The 17210-nt window shown below is 39.5% G+C and overlaps 1 protein-coding gene across 2 annotated transcripts in view; it reads right to left on the reverse strand.

Annotated features, from left to right (window-relative positions):
• Window positions 1–17210, reverse strand: part of APP (amyloid beta precursor protein) — a 214084-nt gene that overhangs the window by 19718 nt on the left and 177156 nt on the right. Inside the window, exons 13-14 of one of the 2 annotated variants that reach the window (XM_082781002.1) lie at window positions 8840–9061; window positions 2005–2058 (exon numbers count right to left, since the gene is read on the reverse strand). In XM_082781002.1, the coding sequence (XP_082637128.1) occupies window positions 2005–2058; window positions 8840–9061 (276 nt within the window). The remainder of the gene's footprint in view (window positions 1–2004; window positions 2059–8839; window positions 9062–17210) is intronic. The other variant, XM_082781003.1, reaches the window with a different exon arrangement.

Raw genomic sequence — 17210 nt, forward strand, 5'->3', positions numbered from 1 at the left:
GAAATCTGGGCACAGTGATTAAAGATGTAAGGATGAAGGTCTATCAGAAATGGTGAACAAAATATGTTTTGTTTTCTGTTACAATATATTTAACAGTACCGTAATAGGGTAAAATCTTTATATTATATACAAATCTAAGATATTTGATGCCATGAAATTTGTAAGGCAGGCACAACAGAGAGATTTCAGCCTCTATAGCGAGGTGATCGCACACAGGAATGCAGCGTGCATCCCTGCCTGTCCCGAGGGATTCAATCTCTACGCCAAAAGCAGAACACAAGAGCCCTGGCACCACTTGAACTGTGCTAAAATGCAGCAAGTGCCACAAAGGCCCCTTGATGGCATTACTTTTATTCCACGTGCTCTTCACAGTGTAATATTTCCTGTATCTGCTGGGAACTTCAAGTCATAATGATCATGTTGAAATATTTTTACCTCTCTTTAATAGCCTACCACACACATTGACAAAGACCACTCACAACCTATGTCAGGCATACTCCTCACACTATTTATATCACCCCAACCAACAAAATGCCTGAAAAAACACAATGGCCTGAAAAAATACATTTCCTTCTGAAACTAGGGTGTGGCAGTATGAGAAAATCCTTTCCCTAGAGAAGTGATGGCAGCGATTTCTGTCACTTGTGTGACTATGGATGGCAGTAGAAGGGAGGAAGGAATAACCTTTAGTAATAAATATGGACCTCTTAACAGATTTTTCACAAAGAGTGAAATTAAAAAGGTTAACAATCACAAACATTAATACTACAAGAACTCTACCAGTTTCCTGGCTCTCTTTGTGGAATGAAGTAAGGCTCTAAACACCAGTATCCTGGAGACACTACCTGGAACGCACCACCCGGCCAGCCTTGACGTATGTCCCAATTGCTGTAAGATATGGTCTTCACTCCCCACTGTAGTGTTTGCTGTAGTTAGTGAGTATACCAGAATAGTATACCGGTATACCAGTGAGTTTGGGGAGAGATTTAAACACACTAAGAAAATGTTGCCCATAATGCTTTCAACAGAAGTTTGGAGGAAAAGATGAAGGGAAAAAGAAGACAGATTGATCAGTTTGATCTGATCTGAAGAAAAAGAGATATATAAAAAAAAAAAGATGATGTGACACTGAAATAACTCTGACCCTAAAATAAACCAATCTAATCTCACTATGTGTCAGGAAGTAATCTGAAATCAAAGTTTGTTTGCAATCACTGGAATCATCCATTTCTAGATATTTCTAAACAGAGATGAGGGAAAAACAACCTAGGAAGCAAAAAAAAAAAAAAAAAAAAAAAAAAAAAGTATGTAAAGCAACCTTTTCCTTTTGAAACCTGAATTATCTTGCAACTCTAAGCATTTTCAACCTGAGTCGAGCTAGCCACCTCTGAATTCACCAGGAAGATGTTGGTACCCCCAGAAGGCAAATACTCACCTCTTTCTATCCTACAGTGGCATGGATAGCTGCCTAGAGGTGTCTTCACTGAATCCAGGGTGAGAATATATATATCAATTTTTACATGTCTGGAATTAGCTAAGATAAGTATCACTGCAAAAAGATCTTGATGTACCCTGCACTTCTAAAATGGTGTAGATGAATTCTTTATTAGCCATGGTTTACACAGAACAGTATACTTGCATCAAGAATATGACATTTCTACTATACGTTCCTAAATTAAAAGTGCTCTCCGCACTCTGGGGTACTGTGGCTACTGCATCCTACATCTGCCGAAGCTTTCTTGCTGCCAGGGATGACAACTTGACATAACTGCCAGCTCTGAGTCCCACTCCCTTTGCACGCACACGTACTGAACACCCATGATAAAGACACCACTCACGTGGCCCGTGTGTGTCAACTCATGCCTCAAATACCACCTCCCAGTTCAGGACATCGCATTGCATTTTAAGAGAGGGTTACGCCAAAGAAAAAGTGATCATTTGAGCTCAAGCAGACCACACACACGCTGGGAAAAAGGTTAGGTAAAAGCCATGCAAGTTCTATACCTGGTCGTGTGGTGAGTCCTCTGTCTGCAGCGGGGCGGGCATCAACTGGCTCAACTGGGTGGGTGCAGAAAAGAAACAAAAAAGCAAACAATAGATAAACAAAATCCCCCAAAGTGATAAAATTAACTGCTCTTCTGTTGGGATAGTGCAGGAGAGACATATGGTATAAACCAAATTACAAAAGCAGAAGCTAGAAAAGATCTGCCTTCAGTTAATCCTGGAAATAAACAGAAGGGATGGACACAACTTCAAAAGGAAAGTAAAAGGAAAGTTCCACAGCTACGTGTCAATTTTACATAATATTCTGATTTCTGCTTAAATTGAGAAACTATTGAGCTCAAATACTTCCTGTCTGAAGAGTGAAACTATATTCATTATGTGCAAACACTTTCCAATCATCTGATTAGAAGTGGCAGCAAGAACTGACACGATGAGCTCTTGCAGGTACATCTCGATCAATGCTGACAAACCTACTGAATCCTGACTCCTTTTTCTTTTCAATAGGGATTTTTTACAGCACTAGCTGTAAGGTTTGAAAAAAAAAAAAGGCACATTTTAAAATTACAATCAATACTCCATTCTGGTATGCTCTCATTTGTAGACAGCAAATTTGTCTTCCAATTTTTGAAAGGGATACAGAGTAGAAACAACTATTTCTAGCCCAACTGTGTGTCATACACAGTGTTAAAACTCTTGTATTACCATATACAGACTTCACCAGCTGAAATCTCAGGCTGATGGAGCTCACTGGCATTAGTAGAAAAAAAGGATGTGCAAAACTTAAAGTCACCTACTGCCTCGGCTAATCCCCCTTCCTTCTTCTATACTTTCTCTCCTCCTTTGCTCCAATATTTTGCCTTTCTTATTTACCCTGTGCTGGAAGTGCCAGTGTCAACAAGAAATTGAGAAATAAATTATGATGTTGTAGCTTGGAATTCAGAAATTTTTAAATAAGGTATTCGTTTGAATTTCTGGATTCAGGCATGAACCTTCTAATTAGCAATAAGTGAGCCACAGTAATGTAGGAAACTTGGCAAAACCACAGTTTTCCATCAGGAAGAACTGATCATGGTGTTCTGCATTAGAAAACCATGCTAGCCTGATGACACTGCTGACTGAAGCAAGGGGACTGCCCATCTTTCTAGGAAGTCTGTGTCACTTTGTGTTACTATGGGCTTGACAAACAGAACCTACAGGCTTATAAGTAGCACCCATATCCTTTGTACCCATGAGATGACTGCAGTAACTCCTGTCTCTGGAAAAAAAACAGTAAACATTACAGTAGCTGCAGTCTAAAAGTGCATCTGCACATTCAACTTGTTTACTGTTACAGAAGCGAAAAGTTTCCCCAGAGCTTGCTGGTCTGCTGCTGCAGAGACGAGCCATCAAACCACTTTTCTTCACAGCAGTTCAGAGTGGCCCTAGCAGACCACATAACTGCTTTTCCCCCATAGTGTTGTACAAAAAACCAATTTCAATCCTTAACTAAAGGCTACAATTTTGAGTATTTTCCTCCTTAAGTCTTCTGCTAAGTTTTCCAATACTGCTGGCACCAACCCTTAGGTATGTCAGCAGCAATTTTTCGTGGAAAAGCCTGAAGTGAAGAAACAACCAAGGACCAACATTCACCCAAATGCCCTTTGCAAAGCCCTCCTCTGTTGTCCTCCCACCACTCCCCACTTCCTAGAAGGCTTTTATTTCCATCTCACTTGGTACTTTGTAACCCTGCCATCACCAGGAAATTGGCAGAGGATCATGCCAGTAGCTATGGAGAACTGAGCAGGTTGTAGGTAGCAGTGAAAATAAGGGTAGCTGAAAGGAGAAAAGGATGAAGGAAACTTCTGTTGTATGGTAGCATGGACCTGACCTCAGGGTAATGCAGGATTTCTGGTGTGAGGTGAAAGTATTAATAATAATAATGAGTAATTCTCATCATCTGTGGTTTTGTTGGCAGCTTGCAGGGGAGAGGCAAACACCAGCATTTCACAACTGACAGAGAAGTGAAATGACTTGTTCAGGGTCATGAGCCAATTTTGGGACCAAAACCAGGAAAAAAGCTCAGAGCCATGGGTATTCCAAAGCAGATGGTGCCAAAAGTGTGCACCATGGAGCATGATACAAAGACAGGTGATTTCTGGAGAGCACTGAACTGCCACCTTTTGAATATCTGTTTCATTTTAAGACCTGCTTGCCCTTGTCCCTGTATTGATGTATGCACTAGCAGCAGTTAACTCTGAAAATCTTGTCAGTGGGTTTCCTCATACCTTCCCTGCTGGAGCACACTGCCTCACAACAGCTCATACAGAAGGGAGAAGTTTAAACCTATTACAGCATTTATGAACAGCCAAAACTCAAAGATGTACTGTGTATAATTATAGAAACTGCATTTGTTTTGATACTCCAGAATCATCACATTTCTCTTGAATGCACTTCCCTATGCATTTAAGTACAAGAATAATGTTTTCCATATAGCTTCATGAAGCTTCATTACTAGATACCTGCCTTTTTAAAGATACACTAACAATGCAGGCTTCATACTATGTACACATTTCACCTCACATCTGATACATCTCAGGAGAGCAAGAGGGAATGAGATTGCTTTTTTTTTTTTTTTTTAATCTTTCCAAAAATAAAATAAAGGTGAATCAAAAATCTAAAAAGCTGGTACAAACCATAGGGCAAGGAGAGCTATGTGGTGCTCACCCATCCAAGAACAGTGTTGAATGGAGTAACTGGCCAGATCATAAGGGTTACAGCACATTCTTGAAAATATTACTTCAGGAAAAAAATACTTTGTCATTAAGGCTAACTCTATCTTCATGGTGATGTAAAAAGAGTAAAACATTAAACCCATCAGATTGATAACAAAATTAAGGGTCTTTTCCAACTTAAATGATCCTATGTAAATTCCCATGACCTTGTCAATGTCACAGGCTTCACAGTTGCTGGGGTTTCCCCCCAATATTAAAGGTGCATTTTTGTTGCCAAAATGCAACTTCCTCACTAGTTAAAAGTGAAACTTCCTGAAAGTTTGGTGATGCCGTCTATGGTGTCCTGTGAGCGTTTTTCATTAACCTAGACTGTATTACAATACGCGAGATGCGTTCAGCCATTAGAGTTGTGTAGTGCGTTGCCTGCTGCCTTGGATACATTTCTGTGGACATTTACTGGGAAACTTACCTCAAGGAAACAAGAGAGAAAAAAATGTTCTGCAAAACTACTGAACTATGCTAGACTTTTAACTATTTTTTACCTTACTTATCTGAAAAAGCCATTTTAGTAAAAACTGTTTGCATAAAACTTATCCTTTTATCTAAATATGCAGTGTAGATAAGGAAAATTTCAAATGGAGTTATGAAACTTTAAGATTATATGGCAATTTATCAATCCAACATGTTACTAATATTTCTGGGTGAAACCTAGGATTAGGCCATGGAATAAAACAGTCATGGGAATCAATGACAAATTTAAGGCATTATTTGCAGTATTTTATCTTCATTACTTATATGCTGGACATTGGGCACCTTGAAAGTACGACTTAATGGATGCATTTCCTTCCACTTTTTTCCACAGTCTCATTTTGATTTAGGCATGAACAGTTCATTAAAAACAGGCCATGCTGCTGTGACTGTTGTGCTGGATGGGGGGGATCCCAGTTTCTAACCCAGCTTGCTTTTGGATCTTTTTTTTTGCCTCTCAGACAGCAATGGCTCCATTAGAAAGTTTTGACAGTTATACAAGTTTGGAATGATTTACCTGGTGTCTGCCCTGGATTAAATAAACCTCTTGCTATATAGCGTAAAAACTCTTCGTTGTGAGGACTCTCATTTTATCTAGACACCTATTTGCAAGTGCTGAGCTGTTAGGATGCTGGATTTGTGTTCATCAGTTTTAAAAACTTGACTTCAGCTTTCACACCAGACCAAAGCAGTATCAACAACTGCACCAGTAACTTGTTTGCCATCTCAAAGTCCTTTGGCAGTCTGCTGTTTTGCAGCTTTCACAGACACCAGGCCCTTCCCTTGGAACATGCTGCGCTTTGCTTGATGGTGCTGAGCCCCCTCAGCCCTCACCCAAGCAAACAGGTCCTGCAAACTGCTGAGGCCCTTGGTTCTCTGACCTTTGCTCGCGTGCTCAGCATCTCCCAGCAGCAAGAGGTGCTGACCGTCATTAATACTGCACCATATAGGTGCTCTACAGCATCTGAGCTTTCTCTAGCACATGCTCTTTGAACTTACTTGACTTGCTCAATGCTGCAGATAGTACAAAAACCTCTTGGTGAAAGGGGAACTACTATATAAAAAACAGACTATGCAAAGAGACCCTAGGCGGAGAGGAAGGGAAGGAGAAAATTGTTTCAGTTGTTATTTACTTCCTGCTACTTTCCAAATTATAACAAAACAAATGCCAATTTTGGGAAGTCACTTAAAGTCTGGGATTGGACTATCATAGAGGAAAACACAAAGGAAAAATAAGAGGCTGTGAAATTCCCATTTCATACTATAGGCAAAGGCACAAAGAGGGTATCTAAAGAGAAAAAGAAGGTATTGTAGAAATTATGATATTAACAACACTTACTATTTGACAGTGTGGTTTGGATAGATGACAGAGAAATCAAATGGGAAACAAGAAAGACTTACAGGGGTTTAAAGTCATCAAATGATTTCTTTTTCTTACTGTGCATATTTAAATGTTAATAATGGCTGGACTAATAAAATTGTTTGCCTGCAGTAACTTCATGACAAAAACAATCCTGATATAAAAACAAACAAACAAACCAACCCCAAACCAATTTAAAGTCATGAAAGCTAAAAGATATTCCCACAGTAAATGTTAAGAAGTGCTGCAACATATGATGTAATGCACTAAAATACATAGGGATTTGTAATTAAACAGTATGTTATTCAAGGCAGAGGAGTTTTTGTTTCTTATTTGCTGTCATACATTTTAAAAGGATAACCATGCTCAGAATACTTGCCTAGGGAATTCAGTGTCACATTGAAGTATGTACCTTTCTTTATTAAATTCTGGGCTTAGCTTGGTTTCTGAAGGGAAAAAAGGCTTGTGTGATTAAACTGTGGTATGTCTGAGTGCACCTGTACACCTAGTAACTTCTGAACTTGATGGCCGAAATCAGCACATTTTGAAAGCTGGGCGGACAGACTTCAAAGCTAATTTTTTCCCCCTTAAGCTTCATGAAAGCAGACAGTAGGCAAAGAAATGGATGCACTGTATACTGCAACTATGGGAAAAGCTGCAGTGAGCGCTGCACTGGAAAATTTCTGCAGGGGAGATGCCACCAGCTGGACCATGGTCTGCTCCTGGCAGCCAGCCTCAGCAATTGCGCTATAGCGAGTCACAGCTGACTCACTGGGAGGATGGAGTTCAGCCTGCCAGCCTGGTCAGCAGGTTGTGCTACTTGCCAGCACCTGACGCAACCCAGCCAGCTGCTCTCAGCCGCTCAGTGCATCACTTGCCTGCAGCTGCCCTCCAGATATGTCCAGAGTCCTTGTCACCAGCTACTTTCTTCTGGTTCTTGCTGCTAGCCAGTCCATTTGAGTTTGGTCCTTCTCTCTCTGCTCTTTTTCTTTGTCCCTACCTGCTGTGCCGACTTCCTGGCGGTCTGATTTTAGCCCCAGTCTCTTCTCTTCCCCTCATATTTGGTATGCTTCCATTTCACTTATTAGTCGACCTTTGCTCACATCCTAGCTGTGCCTTTAGCCTGGATCTTTGGCTTCTCTGACCCCTGGGATTTCCTGTTTCGATCATAAAGCTGGTTCTGACTCCACTGGTACCAGCTGGCACCGGCACTGGACCTGACAAATCCATGTCCACAGCCCTTGTTTTGTCACTGAGCATGTAGCTGCCCACAGCCTCTCACGCATCATGCTGAAGTGAGACCAAGAGGAAGACACTACATGACGGAGAACTGTGCAAGGTGGGTACTCAAAACTTTGAGAGCAGGTATAGCCTAAGCCAGTGATTTCAAAAGATTGCATGGAAGACTTTAATGTCTGTGCATCTCAGCTACTCTTGAGCCACAAAACACAGATCCGCATTTAAAAATGTTTCTGTAGCTCCAGCCTTTATGTGACTCATGGTTTTGCAGCAACAAACTTTCACTATTGAGATTAACTTAGCACTAATGAAGGTGGAGTTGAACTGGTAAAGGAAAACAAACACAAGAAGAGGAACTTGAATGACATGATCAGAGATCCTTATGTCTCTGATTAATTGGTTCTGGCACCTAAGTGAACTACCAATTCCAGATTATACATGAATTATTAAAATATTATGCAGCCACTTCAATAGATTAGCCCATGAGCAACATAAAGTACTCCTCAGGAAAAAGTCATCATTTGCATTGCTGTGTACACAGAAACATTTCTGCATTCCAGACAACTAAAACAACCAAAACCAACCTCCAGCCTCTCATGCTGGGACTGTACTGCATCTGTAATTATTGTCATGCCAGCAATTAAAAAACTCTTCTTTAATTAAAATACTCATTCTATCACATCTGACAACTTATCTCCCTTAGCTCATCCTCATGTATTTTATAAGACACTCACAATTTGCTGGACTGTATTTTGATCTGTTTTTAAAGAGAAGTTACGTTAAACTCTGAAATTTATTTTGTGTCTACATTGCCAGTTTTAGCCAGGATTCTCTGTTCAATCAAAGAGACGTGGCTGGCAGACCAGTTCTAAACTTAGAGTTGAGACCTCTCTCCTTCTCACATCAGAAAGATGCCAATTTTCAGTGAGCAAAGTGAAAGAGGAATCACAAAACCCAATTCAGCATATTCTGTATTTTTTCCCAGTATTGCACATACCTTCATTTTCAGTATTGGCTGGAACAGAATCAACACCAAAGGGATGCCATGGCTGAAGGTCGTCTAGACTGAACTCTCCATCCACTGGAAGAAGTTCAACTGTGGTCTTAGTTTCTGTCAATGAAGGCATGAGAGCATCGTTTCCATAGCTGATTCTAGGTTCGCTGATCATGTTGGCCAGAACGTCATCAGAGTAGTTTTGCTCTTTCTGAAGCAATTCATCTGCAACGAAATGAACGCAGAAATTGTTTGAAATAGCCTGCATGTCTGAGCACCTATTTCCAGTGTAATGAGAGTAGAAATTTACCGTTGTGAGAGTCTACTTGCTTATGGTAAAGAAAAACATAAATGCTTGTGATCATCAAAACTCTGAGCTGAGCACTGATGCTAAGCGCTTCTTTTAAACATCAACCAGAACTGTTCAATACTGTTTTCTACTCATGTAACACCACAGATCACAGGCCTGTGCTTCCATTTCCTTCAACTCAGTTTGTTCCCTTAAGTTAACATGCCCACAGGAAGGAACATCTTTGTTAGTTCCCCTTTCTCTTAAATGCTCATTTATCCAAAGCCCATCACTGCTCTTAAAATCCTGAATCACTGCAACACTTACTGTATTAAACTGGGCTTACTGTAACACTGAATCTATAGAAACATTTGCTCTTTTAACATATGTAAGCAAATTGTTTTATGAGCAATCAGGATTTAAAGCTGTGCAATATTGCCTAGTTTGTGTTTTTTGTTTTGTTTTGTTTTGTTTGTTTTTTGTTTTTGTTTTTTGGGGGGGCTACTGCAAGGTGAGAATAATGAAAGCACCTTCCAGGTCCATCAGATGTATAGGACAAACTATCCAACTCAGTGTTAAAAATAAGCTTGGAGGTTGTGAGTGCTTGATTATTCCAACTCTTTTCTCACATCAAAGTCAGTCCATTCTTCATCTTCCCTTTTGTTGTCTTTTTTTTTTTTTTTTTTTTTTTTCTTTAGGGGCACTGCATTACTTGTATGTACTTTGAAAAAACTTGGTGCACAAGACCACATTCAAGTAAGCAAGCAATTGCTATGAAGAAGATAACAAGTAATTGCTAATAATGTGTCAATGTAATTAGTATGCAGTGCTAAATAGTTCAGAATCAAACCCCGTAAAGGTTACAGTACTACAGTGCAAGTGCTCGCACACATGTACACACATGACAGCTGACAATATAAAAGCTTTTCATAGGACTGTCTTCTCCTTTCCCTTCATTAATGACCTACTCACTGTCACTGCTTCATATCCGTATCCAAAATCTATAGCAATTCAGGGACAGGAATCACCACTCCACTGCTAGACCCTTTTTGTCACTCTGTAGGGGCCCTCTCATTTCCCAGTATGGTCAGCAAGAAATTGCACCTAAATTTCTAACCACACCGGAGCTTTATATGAGCCCTCAGTGACATCTTCTGAATTTTATTTCCCTCTCAAGCTTACACCACAGCATACCACCATACTGCACCTATGCAGTAGCCCTCAATAAGAATCCCCACCAACTCAAGAGCATGAGAGCTGGCACTGCTTCACTGCCTTTGTCAGTGATGCTATATGAGGGCTCTGCTCTGCAATGTCTCATAAAGACCACCTCTTAGTCAGACAGTTGATGCAATTCTCTGCCACGCTTTGTTTTTTAGTACACCAAAGTCAGAACATCAAAACTAAACAAAAAGTTATAACGCAAGCCCTGGGGCCAGGATAGGTCTTAAATCTTGTAAACTGATGCTTTAAAACCAATTTTCCTGTTTAAGCAGTAATTGCGTTAGTAGACAGTAAGCCAACGTTACTGCTAATGTGTACAGAAAATTCAATTCTGTCATTGAATTTGTTCATTAGAATGACTTAGTGGGACAGTGCAGAAAGCCTGCAGAACACTGAATTGTTTTTCCCTTCATGTTCACTTTATTGAAAACAATATTATTTTATAAGATACATAATAAATCTTCAGCTCAGAAGGCAAGTTGAATTTTTTCTCCCCACTGCATTTACACTAATCCTTTATCAAATTAAAGCGTCTCCTTGTATCAGAGGAGACACAGCCAAAGCAACTCAATACTGCGAGCAGACACTCTATCACATGACGGATGTTAATTTTTATTTGTTATGGAAGATGAGACTTTACAAAAAAAAGGAGCTTGGCATTAGCAGCCTGAGTGAGAAGCTTGATTTCCCAGTGCTGTGCAGGGAGCCACAGACAACACCTGCTGAGGACATTATGATACCAAGCTGTGGAGGACCACAGAAAAGCGAGTAGCATCGAGTGTCTTAGCACCTGCAAGCCTTTCAGACATCAGGGTGCAACTCGTCCCATTCCCACTGTCTTCCCTGCCCCTAGGGGATTGTGCAGGGCAGCTGCAGAGGCTGCAGCCCATGCAGCAGTGGCACAGAGCAGCGGTGGGGGTGCTGTGCCCAAGGCACCCTTTTTCTCCAGGCAGTGCTGATCCTCCACGACTTCCTGTGCCAGGGCAACTGTCTGCCTGTCCTGCCTGCTCCCTCCTGCTGATGTACGCTGTGTTACCTGCAGACAGCTCCTGCCCTTAGGAAAGGACAGAAGGTGCGTGGAGGAGAATGAGCAGAGGGAGCAGGACCTGCCCTCAGTGAGGGAGGCACCGTGCTCAAGGGGGAGGCCATGGCAGGGCATAGCTGGGCCCACCCGGGGCACCTGACTCGCATCACGATCCTGTGGCTACAGGCCGGGAGGGATGAGGACATAAAACCTCTCAGTGTTGCCCAACTGGGAGCAAGTCGGCACTGGTGCCTGCAGGCTCCCTTGTTCCCCACTCAGCTGCAGCACACAACGCAGACACGAAGTGACCTGCACAATAGCTCAAGTGAGGCAGGCAGATATTACAATAAGCGGATTATGATTGCATTCATTTTTACAAGCAGGGAAACAATGGCCAAAATGAATCAGCCCATCTGACACGATGAATCAGGCACTGAACTATAGTGAGAAATGAGAAGTTCCTGGCTTAGAAGTTGTGCTTGAGTCGATCAGACCAAGGCATCTGTGTCTGCATTGAGTAAATGATTTGCAAACAATTGTTTCAATCTCTAAGCTGCTAAAAAAAAGTTTGCCCTAGGATTTCCAGTTATTGACACTAGCTGGCAAATTCCAAGATCAATTTTTTCAGTGTTGATTTTGTTCAGGGTATTGATGTCTAGTTGAATCATCAGCTACGCTAATGGAAAGCCATACAGCCTCACTGTTACCCATCAATAAAGCATTCCCTCCCCTTCTCACAGTTGCCAATTCAATTTCCCCACCCCGCAAAAGACAATTCCCTAAATAAGCAGGGAGTACAGATGCAGCTGGAGGCTAGGATGTGCATTCAAGACTGTTCCAGGGTTTTTCTTTGTGTGGTGAATGTCTTCATTATTAGGTGCTGAAAATACACAGATTCTAGGCTGCTTTTCAAAATTTCATCTCTCCTCAAACCAACAGGACAAAAACCCCCATGACAACCTTCCTGTAATAGACTTGCTGTTGCTCAGCTCATTATCTCCTTGTAACATTGTGTTACGTCCTGCCAGAGGAGAATAAGGAGGATGTTGAAACTTTTTTTGTTTTGCTTTGAGAGCCTGTGCTCAGAAGTGATCATGACTTCAGGAAAAAACCTCCCTCAGCTCAAATCTCAAATCTCCCAGTATCTCTGGACTTGATGTGAGGGCGCACCATTGCTCTACCTACAGGAATCCCAGGATGTGCAGAAAGTCCCCTTCAGACACTCAAACCCCCCTTTCTCAGGATGAAAGAGTTCTCAGTTCAGTTACTTCAGTGAAACACTTCTCAGACCTACCATCACCTCTGAGGAAGTTTCCCTCATTCTTTGGTTCACTGCAGGCATTTCCCCTAATTATTTAGTTATTACCACTAAACAGCAGCATTGAGAAAAATTAAAGTGAAATATCTTGGGGGAACTAGATACAAGGGTAATACCACTACAACCTCCTTTGAAGACCACTCTTACCCTGTTCTCTGGCAAAGAGAAACAGAGTGGAAGCAAAAGAAAGAGCAGAAGAAAATAAAATTTGTTACAAAAGCTTCTGGTGGATGTTGGCTTGTTTGAAAGCAGCTGATTTGCAGTGTCACTAGACTATGCTTATACTAAATAGGCTTTGTTAAGTGCAACGTAATAGCAAAGACCATGTCAAATCCTAGAAGAGGTGATCGAGTCTTACAGCAGTAAAAAAAAAAAAAACATGTTATTTTGTCACTGTGAGTTTGTCTACTTTTTGTTGGCATACAACACCGTTTATAATGTTGGACTCTGTCATACTTAACCCAGCCCTATGGCAAAGCTACAACGAGAGGAAGTTTAATGCAAACCATCTTCATCTGCTACTCTGGTACATGAACAATTCATTAATTATCTTTCAAATCATGATTTAGTTCATAGTTAATAATTTACAATTTCCAAAAGTAGTTGTAACATCTCTTTGCTATGTTTTCTTTTGATGGAGGGTATCTACCAGACAAAAAGCTCTGCTTTCACTATCATGTACAAGACTCTTCAATTTGCTTAAAAAGCAATTTTAAAATTGGCAGTTACCATTTTGTTAGTTCTATAAATCTACTTAAGGTCTTAAACCAGTTTAAAAATGAAATGCAGTCAAAACACCTCTTATAAATACAAATTACGACACCATCAAATTACATGCCATAGTTTCACACCAATGTCGAAATTCCCTTTTAAAACTACATCTACATGATAGAATACATATTGATTCAGCAAATACAGGTTTGGGAACCAATTCAAATAAACTGGTACAAGAGCAGAGTCTTATTGCCTCGTAATCATCATCTTATCGGTTGCCATCGAGTCTGAATTGAACATGTGGTTTTCTCAAAATTATGCTTGCTTTTGAGCATGTGCTTGCAAAAATGACAAATTAAGAAGTGCCAGAAACTTCCTTATTTTTCTCGATGGCAGAAATTATGTGCCTGAGTCATAGTGATTGCTTCATATGCATGTGCATGCATATTATCTTATACTAGTTTTAAGAAAGTTTATATCATGCAAATGTTTTATGTCACTATTAGGATTACTAAGAACAATTACACAATCATTTATAATAAGGCACGTGATAAGATGTAACATGGTTAGATGCAGCTTTCAGTTGTGTACCTACTTTATGGGCTAATCCAATATGTCACAGTTCATAATCTTCAACACAGGCATGTGCCCAAAGGAGTTGCATAGATATAATGTAGTCAGGTTTTAACTAAATTTGAATGTCTGCATCTTGTCAGCCTTATGAATCAACCCCCCCCCCCAACTAGTAAATACGAAAACAAGGCCTCCTTAAGGGCTTTGCCTTGGTGAATATTTTAAAACAAAATAAAATATTATTTACCTGAATACCTGCATTTGTATTAGAGCTCCTATATAAACTGACAATACATAGTTCTAGCCAACAGTTATGCAGGTAGCATCGCCAAAAACTTCATGCAAATGAACAGATGTATTTCACATTCAAAAAGCAAATCTATTTCTCCATAAGTCACCTCTACTGAGACACACTCTAAATAAGGGTTTGTGTAAGCAGCTCCAAAATGCAAAGTGAGGATGTGAGCACAAATAGGGATTTGATAGGTAACTTTTTTGGTCTAAAGTGCTGTCTGTACCTCCAGTGAATGCAAATTCTACAAAGTTAGAAAGGTATGTAAGTCACTCGTATATCCTGTGGGGTACGTAACTCATTGCATCAAGTAGGATTTTCTCCTCTGAGGTGAAAGGAAAGAATATGCCAGGAAATACAGTGGACATTTCCTCCAGCCTGTGCTCAAGTTAGAGGAAATTTCAAGCACGTGCTTAAATTTAATCACACTGAAGTCTGCACCTAACCAGAAAGAGCTAAGCTCCACTGAATCCCAAGCATATAATTACTCTACAGTGCCTTGCTGAATCGAGTATCATAAGATTATAATGCTACATACTACTAGATGTCATAATTATGACATTATCAAGTTGCAAAACACAATTATGTGGTGTTCAGTGTTGAACTAATGCATTTTAATAGTACAAGTCAAATATAATTTAGGGAGCAATGCTGCTGAGAACTTCATGGAAAGTGACCTGCCTACTTCAAGGTGTGAGTGGCTTTTTTACCTGTATGCTTTGAAGACGATGATAAAATAAAAACGTGCTAGATCAGTCCTATGAAGTACTATAAATGAACCCAACCTACAATGTTCAGATCCATATTGACAAAGAAATGCAATCGCTCCATCAGATTTAAGCTTTTTCTGTTCTGCTGGCTAGGCTAGCCTGTGAAATTACACCACGGGTCTTCTTACCTGGAAACTTTTATAGTGCAATACGTCTCTATTAGGGTGAAACTGAGACTGAAAGAGCAAGAACCATGGAAAACAGTATTTCATAGTTCTTACCTTCTGTCCTCTAGAGACACTAAGGCAAAAGTAACTGGCAGCAGTATTTTTCAGACTTCAAAAATTTCTTAAGTGTATGAAAATCTTTCAGTAAGTTAAAAAGGCTTTTCAAGTTCTCAGAAAAAGAAACATTTTAAAATATCATGAAACAGCAGACCTAAGAAATTTTCCCTAGAAACAAGTTAATAAAAGAACCATTCCATAGCCTTTAAAAACACTCCATTGTCTAAGAAGTGAACTTTAAAGGAAATACACCTCTGAACTTGAGAATGACTGTAATATCTAGAACCTTATTTAAAAGAATGTCTGTAACATAAAAATAATGCTTCTAAGATGTATATTTAAAAATCACAACTTTATCACTTTCATTTTTTTCTATGTCTTGCTCATTGTGCTCTTTCAGCATATATGGACTTCCATGCTTCCCAAATCACATAAGGAAAGCAACCTAATTAAGTCTCCTCCTGTAAACAGGTGCATGTAATAACGTTCCAGTTAGATTTGACTTGCAGACTGTATTTGACTTAAATCATTAAAAAAAAAAAAAAAAAAAAAGATGTTTAACTTAGATGCGGATTAATTGTCCTGCAGGCAGATCATGTTATAACGAATTTTCTGGTAGTAAACAGTGTTCGAAGCATGAGAAAGCTTGGAAAATCCAATTCAGCAAAACACTTACAAGCTTGCTTTATTACCTTGTAATGATTAATTTCTATAAGAACTATTTTTTTCATTAGAGAAGGACCTCAATGCAAATTTAGTTTTGTATGTGGCTGTGTGATTTCAGGGAGGTTTGAGCAGAGAGCTTCATGAGGCTCACGAGAATTTTCACACCACTACCTCAAGGCAGTGCCAGAATCATCCATCTTCCATTTTTTCCAGAGCCTGCCATAAACCTCTTGAAATTTTGCCTTCTTTTGTAAGAAGGCCAGTATGGCATTCTTTACCTTCAGTGAAAGAATACTGTAATTACTATAAACCATTTGCTACGTAACAGCTAAATAAATTAACTATTAGCTGAAATTAAATATTGATATATGGCTAGAGGTAGCTACACATTTATAATTTTTTTAAATATTTAATAGCCATTCATCTAACTCATGACTGCATTTCCCCTTTAGTTAAAAGCAGAGACTATTAAAGTTTGTGGGCTTGAATAACAACAGAAGCTTGCATTATCTCTGAAAAAAAGTACTTAAATAGAAATGAAAGACAATGTTTCTTCTCCCTTTCATGTCTCCAAGCCTTTTTGTCCATTTCTTTTGTCTCCTTCCCTCCTGCTCACATCCTCCTCATTAAATTTGGTTAAATTAATAATCTTGTCTAAGAAATATAATTCACCATTCACAGCCTCAAAAGCTCAGGATTAAAAATGCAGAAAACCCCTACTTCAATATTACAGCACTCCTTTCTATAATAAATTTAAATAGAACAGTTTTTTGTAAACTGAGCCCAATGTTTTTAAACACAGAGATCTCTCAGTTCTCGTACGTGAAACGTTTCTCTCTGGGTAAGACGATGACAACCTAACATCAATTTAGACAAAACAGTACTAAAAAATACCTGGGGAAAAAAATGAATTGACACTCTATCCCATGATCACGAACATATATTGCATATCGTCATTCTGATCCACATACAGCACTATGTTAAAAACTCCAAGTTAAATCTGACTCCGTAATTGGGTCAAATTCAGAATGAATTGCTTCAAAATAGGCAGATGAGTCAGCATTCAATACTCCACCCAAGTACACATAACTACCTAAGTTAAAAGGCTTATATGTGAAACTGCCCTTTTTTATATGAAAAACAGTTAAAGAATTTTATCTTATTTTTGTATAAAAATAATTTATTTGATTTATTTGTAAGGTATTTAATTTTATCAGCCTTATTTGCTGATAAAGATGATGAGATTATTTGCCACCCTTATAACATAGTAAAACTCAAAA

This window comes from Aythya marila, assembly GCF_965140915.1.
Source record: "Aythya marila genome assembly, chromosome: 1".
Classification (NCBI taxonomy): domain Eukaryota; kingdom Metazoa; phylum Chordata; class Aves; order Anseriformes; family Anatidae; genus Aythya; species Aythya marila.